This window comes from Chanodichthys erythropterus, chromosome 7, assembly GCF_024489055.1.
Source record: "Chanodichthys erythropterus isolate Z2021 chromosome 7, ASM2448905v1, whole genome shotgun sequence".
Lineage (NCBI taxonomy): Eukaryota > Metazoa > Chordata > Actinopteri > Cypriniformes > Xenocyprididae > Chanodichthys > Chanodichthys erythropterus.
The window spans coordinates 24,975,803-24,984,240 of NC_090227.1; the positions used below are offsets into that span (position 1 = coordinate 24,975,803).

General features: G+C 39.7%; 1 protein-coding gene across 1 annotated transcript; it reads left to right on the forward strand.

The window, feature by feature from the left end:
• Positions 1 to 560: 560 nt before the first annotated feature.
• LOC137022909 (uncharacterized) lies at positions 561 to 7,923 on the forward strand. Its single transcript, XM_067389377.1, has 12 exons — positions 561 to 683; positions 1,352 to 1,557; positions 1,931 to 2,069; positions 3,568 to 3,760; positions 3,883 to 4,294; positions 4,707 to 4,850; positions 5,835 to 5,893; positions 5,992 to 6,167; positions 6,730 to 7,130; positions 7,210 to 7,306; positions 7,441 to 7,630; positions 7,781 to 7,923. Exons 1-12 carry the CDS (start codon positions 561 to 563, stop codon positions 7,921 to 7,923), a joined length of 2,283 nt encoding a protein of 760 aa, XP_067245478.1.
• The last annotated feature ends 515 nt before the right edge of the window (positions 7,924 to 8,438 follow it).

Sequence of the window (8,438 nt, forward strand, 5' to 3'; positions counted from 1 at the left end):
TAAGGAGGGTGGCATTTGAGAAAACAAACTGGTATTGTCTAAATAGATTGATGTCTTAAGTCAGATCATTGTTATGATAGAGTGCTGGCATCCAGGAAAAATGACAACAGAGCTAAAAAATATTTACTGAACTACTTAAATACTCCACTGATGCAGAGATATCCATTATTTGCAATGATATTTTCTATTTCCCAACTCCACTGAAAATGTTAGATATGTTATACCATATTTGGCACTGAAGCTGTTCAATAAAAGATTGATAGCAGTTAGTAATTTTTTAAGACCAGATTGCCCCTAGTGGACACTCGTGACAATGGAATACTTTACATGTGGATGAAAAGGTGTGTGCTTTTGCTAAGACAGTCAGATCAGTGTCTAGTTTCAGAGTTTACCCATGTGACTTCTCAGAAGAAGCAAGTAACTACATTCTATTTTTGTATGTGTGTGTGTGATTCAATGCATCACCTAGCGATTCAACCCATGCCCGAATTCCTGCTCACCTGAGATGTATAAAAGCACATGCACACTTCACAGTAGATGAGCTCAGGGTCTCAGGTACCATGATGTCCTCAGCACTACTGTTGAATCTTCTGCTTCTGGTGTCCATTGCTTCAGCAGGACACCATTATGGAGGCTCAGTGACCTTCAGCCCTAAAGGAGCCAATGCAGATGGGAGCATGAGGGTGAGAATTTATTTCTTATTCACATAAAAAATAATTAAGTGTGGAATTATACAACAAATTATATGATGCTGCTGTAGTTGCTGCAAATTATTACTGTTTTTTTTTTTGTTTTTTTTTTAAGTGGTTGTAATGTTTTTTAGAATGAATGTAATATATTTTAGAATTATTTTTTCTTTTCTTTTTTACAAATTATTTTGTAATGATTTAATAATTATTAAGTCACACTACAATAAAGTCTTGTTTGTTAAATTTAGCTGTATTAACTAACGTTAACTAACAATGAACAATACATTTGTTACAGTATTAAATATTTGTTAATGTTAGTTAATAAAAATCCAGCTGTTAATTTTTTTTTTTTTTTCATGTTAGTTCACAGTGCAAGTAGTAAAATAAAAAAAATTAAAAACATGTATTGAAGTGCATCAAAAGATGGGGAGAAGCAATCATGGAAATAAATCAGATGGCGAAAGTAACGTAATTTTATTTTAAAAAAATGATGAGAACTGATTAAAATAATGTAATAATATTTATTGGTGAAGAGTATTTCTGACTGGTCTATTTTACACCTAAATATAAAAAATAAATGCATCAATACAGCAAAAAAACAACAACAACAAAAAAAACCTCTACCAATAAGTGTTCTAACTCTACTAGTGTTCTGCCAACAGGTTGAGTTTCGAATCAAGCGAACCTATGACTGGTGTGATTATGGTTGGTGGTACTGTGCCTCAGGGAATTGTGGCAATGAATACACAAATGGACAAGGTCAAATCGATAGCAGCTCTAATGGCCGAAGTGCTTATACTAACAGCTGGTGCCAAACGGAAACTGTTGTCACAAGAAACATCTATGGAAACACACCCTTTGACCTGCAGTAAGTAATTAAATTTTTCAGTTTTAAATCATTGTACAGCAACTGAAATATTAAATTGTCCATTCATCATAATCTTTAATGCACCATTACATCACAGGGACTCCTCATGTTGCTGGGTGCCCACTGTGAACGGTCTTGATTCTTGGTTTCTCCGAACACACGTAGATCTAGGCATAAGGGATGATACTAATCAACCCAACCGATCACCTGTCACAACTATTTTACAACTTCTACGGTAACCCTTATATTTATTGAATGTAGTTTTCTATGAACAACATTAATAGACCTAAGAATGCAAAAAAAAGAGACATGATTTTTTTTCTAAATTAGTAACATAAAATCTGATTGTTTTATCTATATATTTTTTCATTAGTGTTCCCCAAAACTGTCCTCGTACATACCACCTGATGGCCTACGACCCAGATGGTGACCAGGTCAGATGCAGATATGGAAATCAGCAACAAGTTGAATGTGCCACATGTAACCAGCCAAGTGGTTTCAACATAAATCAAGTAAGAAACAGACAAAATAATTTGCTGTGATAACTGACATTTATTGATGTATATTGGCAATGTGAACCAGTGGCGAGGCCAGAAATCTCCATGTGGGTGGATCTTTGTGAAATATATCTGTGTGATACGTTTAGACTAAATATAAGTGAAACAAAAACATTCTCATACCAAAAAAGAAGTAAGTCACAAAGTAATTTCAAACCAAAGCTACCTACTATACAGTATGGGATTTTGGACACAGCTTGTGTCTGTTTAGAACAAACTGATTTGCTAGAATGAATAGGATTTTCCAATGCTACATAGAAAGAGAGCCATTTAGAATGAAACAATGTCCTAGAATGAATTTTTCCAAAACTCGAAATGAGAGAGGGACAGTTTAAGACTATGGAAGTAAAATAATGCCATATGTTTTTGAAAAAAAAACTGTATTGCATTAACCGTGCTTGTATTTTAATGCACTGTATTTTTAGGGCTTGCATTTTTATTAGCTGAAATTCAACATGGTTGTATATTTAAGCTGTGTATAGTTCAATTCACACACATTTTCATTGTTAAAAATTCAATAATCCATATTCATCTTTCAGATTTCACTTCAAAAATATTAATTATGTTTAAAAATACAACCTATAATATTCAGCAGGCAATTTTATTTCGTGTCCACACATTCGCGTCCACAAATTCAGTGCTTCAAATTTCAACATTTCACATCCGGGAACTGCAGGATAAGCAGTAGAGTACCGAGCATAATCTCTATCTGCTGTTAGTCGACCTCACCAGCAGGTGGTGCAAGCGCATGTTGACAAAAAGCAGAGCAACAGTTAGAGCAAGTCATTCATTTCATTCATTAAAACGGATTTGCATTAACGGAGCAAGCGGTAAGTGCATGTGTGATGATTATCAGGGACAGTAGTATATATGTAGAAAAGCTGATAAAGACAAAAAAGTTATGTTTACATTTAATTTAATGTCTTCACTGTTACTTTCCCTGTGTAGCCTACATGTAAGCAGCTTTCTCTACGGTGAATGAGATTATAACATTATTCCCCGATGTTGATGTTCAGTACAAACGTTAAATCTGAGGTAGACATATAACTTCCTTTAATTTTATATTGCGGCGCTGAGCTGCAGTACTGGGGTTTCTCTCAGTACATCATACTGCCATCGGGACATATAGAACGCTTAACTTATCTTTATAGACTAAATACAGTGAAAGACCACCAAACTCGCACCTAAAAAGACAGATCAATGCACTAAACAGCTATTGTTCTGCACGCTGCATTCAAAGAAATAGAGTCTTGTGCCTCTAGCGCCTCACTATACAAATTATATATGCACAACAGATGATGTTATTTTGTAGTTTAATTTTATTTCCACATCATTAGGATATTCTGGCAGTTTTTTCATCAATCTGGTTACTGATCCACTGAGTAAAAGCTGCCGGTTTAGAAAAAACTTGAAATAAACATTCACTATAATGAACATCTCAATTCTTCATTAGGATGCCTGTACACTAGACTACAGCTATACCTACAACAGAGGCGTCTACGGATTTGAGCTGATTCTGGAGGACTTCCCAAGGAAACACACCACTCTGGCCTATACTGATGGCTCCAGCTCTTACAGATGCTCTCTGAACGGAAGATACAGAAGGTCAATAGGCTCAACAGCATACCCATGGTATTACCAACAAAGTACCACAAATGTACCATGGTGGCAACAAAGTACAAGTTCTGCTTCACCATGGTGGTGGTGGCAACAGCAACAGCAACAATCAACCACTGATCCACCTACAACTACACCATGGTGGTGGCAGCAACAGTCTTCTACTACTACAGCTTCATCGTCGTGGTGGTGGCAACAGCAACAATCGTCCACCACTCCACCTACAACTACGCCATGGTGGTGGTGGCAACAGCAACAATCGTCCACCACTCCACCTACAACTACGCCATGGTGGTGGTGGCAACAGCAACAATCGTCCACCACTCCACCTACAACTACGCCATGGTGGTGGCAGCAACAATCTTCTACTACTACCGCTTCATCATGGTGGTGGCAACAGCAACAATCGACCACCGCTCCACCTACAACTACGCCATGGTGGTGGTGGCACCAGCAACAATCGACCACAACTCCACCAATAACATCCCAGTGGTGGTGGTGGCTGCAGACCACAACCACAACCACAACAACAAGCTCACCACAACAGTACACGACTACCATAGGTTCACATCAGCGTTCTTATGAACCTTTCAGCAAGATCCCACTACAATTCAGTCTTCTCGGTAAGGCTTTCTCAATGATTAGCTAAACAAGAACACAAGATCCTCATATTAGTGTTATCAGTGTGCCTAATGCATGTCTTTCTGATTTGAATCATTGCAGTTGATTCAGCCGCTCCTTCCTGCACTGAGGGACATTACATACCTCAGTTTGTGTCGCCAACTCCACGCAACGGAGAAGAAATCCAAGCTACGCCACTCCATGAACTGGAAATTCGGGTTAAGGCTGTAGCAGCTTATTCAACGTGAGGGCTCATGTGTGAATTAGACCTAATGTGCACAATGTTAAAGAAAATAAAATGTTATTTTGATTATTAAATGGGTGTATAAAATGCTTTTTTTTTTTGATTCCCAGGGTTTCTGATGTCATTATCAGTGGTCCACTGAATATAACTAAGCATGCTTTGAGTACTGGAGAGTACGCCATCAGATGGACACCAACGAGGAACGAACTCGGGGATCATTTCCCTGTGTGTTTCGTTGCTGAGAGCATGAGCGGGTGGGTAAACTATTCATCCTATTCAAAATCTAGCAGCTAGTGTAACAGACGTAGGCTAGTAAGAGCTGTGCGTGTAAACCTCACTCCCCTGAACTCAAGAGGTGCTCTAGCGACTGACACTAGAGACTGCGGTCTTTAGCCTCCTTGTTAGAGCTCCCACCTCCCATGCGGACAGGCCCGGGTTCGCGTCCCACGTGGAGCAGGCAAGTACAAACTAGAGGGGCTACATTGGTGCCGTGACCTGGATGGGAGTGAGGTTTAGGGGGGTGAGTGTAACAGAGGCCAGCTAGTAGTTGCTGTGCAAGTAAACCTCACTCCTCTGATCTCAAGAGATTCTCTAGCGACTTAGACTAGAGGTTGCAGCTTTTAGCTTCCTTGTTAGAGCGTCCGACTCCCATGCCAGAGACCCATGCAGAGTGGGGCGAGTAGGACCTGGGTGAGGGGTTACATTGGTGCCGTGACCCGAATGGGAGTGAGGTTTGGGGGGGTGAGTGTAACGGAGGCCAGCTAGTAGTTGCTGTGCGAGTAAACCTCACTCCTCTGATCTCAACAGATGCTCTAGCGACTGATGCTAGAGATTGAAGCCTTCAGCCTCCTTGTTAGAGCATCCGACTCCCATGCCCGGAGACCCAGGTTCGAAACCCGTGCAGAGTGGGGCGAGTAGGACCTGGGTGAGGGGTTACATTGGTGCCATGACCTGGACAGGAGTCAGGTTTGGGGGGGTGAGTGTAACGGAGGCCAGCTAGTAGTTGCTGTGCGAGTAAACCTCACTCCTCTGATCTCAAGAGATGCTCTAACGACTGACGTTAGAGGTTGCAGACTTTAGCCTCCTTGTTAGAGCATCCAACCCCAACGCCGGAGACCCAGATTCGAGGCCCGCACAGAGCGGGACGAGTAGGACTTGGGTGAGGGGTTACACTATAGCAACCTTTCTCATGAACTAAATTTGATAAATATTACTACTTTTTATATATTTATTTACAGAAGCAGTATTTATCAGTCTGAAATGAGATGTGTCATTGTCAACGTTGGACACCAGACTGGTCAGTAATTCACTTTTTTATTTGGGACAACTATGTGTTGCAGCACAAACACAATTTAATTTTGGCAAATAATTCTGAATGATTGATTGCATTTACAGTGGATGCAAATGTGATTTGCACTGGGACCAACATAGTCATTGAAATTGAGCAGCTGCACTCTGTCGGGCTCCACAAAGACTATCTGCGACTCAACGATCCTGCCTGCACTTTGGACTCAAATGGCACTCATGTGTTGGCAAACTTTTCCCTCAATGCTTGCGGTACCATGATTGAGGTAAAACTTTTCTCATGGGCTCAAAATAAAGCAACAGTTTACCAAAAAAAATAAATAAATGGTTGTCATTTCCTTATCCTCATGTCCCTCTGAACCCATTTTGTTTTTCATTAAACACACAAGGAGATATTAAACAGAACTTGTCTTTTCCAAACAATGAAAGTGGATGGTGATTTATGCTACAAGGCTCAAAAAAGGCACCAAAAAGTATCATATATGGTCAATATGACTTCTTTTGTGTGTGTGTGTGTGTGTGTGTGTGTGTGTGTGTGTGTGTGTGTGTGTGTGTGTGTGTGTGTGTGTGTGTGTGTGTGTGTGTGTGTGTGTGTGTGTGTGTGTGTGTGTGTGTGTGTGTGTGTGTGTGTGTGTGTTTTTTGGTTGTTAGCAACAGTTATCATCCACTTTCACTGTATGATAAACAGATGTTTGGGCATTCAGTGATCTTCTTTAGCTTTTTCCAAGTTGGAATGACACTGGTATGCAAAATTGATGCCAAAAATGAAATATTAGGGTGGAACATTTTAAGTGCAGTTTATATTTCATAATTCACTTTTTATTACAGGAGGATGATCAGTACATAATTTTCAAGAATGAAATTTTCTCTACTGATGACCCAAACAGCATAATTACCAGAAAACACGAGGTAGAAATTGAGTTCTCATGTCGTTTTGAGAAGAAAAACAACATCTCACTGGAGTTCACTGCACGGAGACACACGACCACCATCACCGAGAGAGGCTTTGGAACCCTCACCTACAGCTTTGGGCTCTTCAGAACAGCAAACTACTACCAAGAAATAGACGTGATCGCATATCCAGCAGAGTATGAGCTTGGGGAGATGATTTACATGCAGATAGAGTCCCAGTCTTCCATCAACAACACTGAACTTTTCGTCGAATCATGTGTAGCGACACCATTCAATGACCCCAACTATCAAACGTCTTACACAATCATTCAAGACGGGTAAGAACAATCGACCATGAGATGCAGACACAGGTAAACGGATCTGTTAGGCTTACTATATATCAATTATTTTCTTCAGGTGCATTTTGGATGAAACAGTAGAGTTCTACACAAGCCACCAGCCAATGGTCCGCTTTGGCCTGCAGGCCTTCCAATTTATTGGAATGCATGAGCAGGTAAAAATGATTATTAATTGGACTACAATGAAAGCAGTTTAGAAGACATACAAAAACAAACATAATGCCGCCACTGACCAATCACAAACAAGTATTCTAGAGAGACATGACATCATCTCGGTCTTTCTCTCTAGGTGTTCATCAGCTGTTCGGTGATTCTGTGTGAGGCAAACAATCCCAACACCCGCTGCTCCCAGGGCTGCGTCAACAGCACAGTCGCTCCACCATCCCACCACCATCGCAAAAGAGAGGCTCCCATCCAGACCGGCAGTCACTTGGTCTCCCAGGGGCCCCTGCGACTGAAGAGGAGTGTAGAGGGTGAAGGTAAAACCTCAGAAACAAGACAACATATAAGAATATTTTAATAGAATGTGATACTATTTTCAAGGTGCATTAAGTGTTGTGCTGAATGAAATCACAACTGAGTCTTTTAAAATAATGTCTATTAACCGACCCCTTGTATGTTTTTCACAGTGTCCTCCAGTGTCTTAAACCTGAATCTGGTTTTCATTGCCGGATGTCTCCTAGCAGCTATTGGCATGGTGTGTGGTGTTCTCATCTACAAAACCAGGAGACCAGAGGTCAAATATCAACCTCTTCAGACAAATGACATTTAATGGATCGCCTTAATGACTACAAAATTATTTAATCTTTGCTCTCTTGGGGAAGATTATGGTTTTGAAAGATTTGTTTCTGTTTAATCACTTTTAATCAATTTGAATCAAGTTATCTTTCATAACTTATGTCACTGTTTTGGTCTATTAGTGCGTATCTTTGTCTTGCACCCTTTAGATTGCTGATGAACAAAAAAAGAGTTCAAATAATGAACATCCATAAAGAGAAATAAATAAACATACCTCCTCTGAATTATTCTTTTTTCATTTTCATCAAAAGTCATTTTTGTGAATACAAGCAGCATTAGAAAATAGTGTATTATTATGCATTAGAAATGCATGCATTTTTGCATTATAGAATTAGATTGCATATTCATTCAAAATACACGCATTATTATGTAGCAATCATATATATTATCAATGTTGGTTCATTTATGTTGAACAGCTTTCACAGCAGCAAGTGAATCAAAATCAATGTCAGATGGACTCAATAAATGAAATAACCATGAAAATATTTA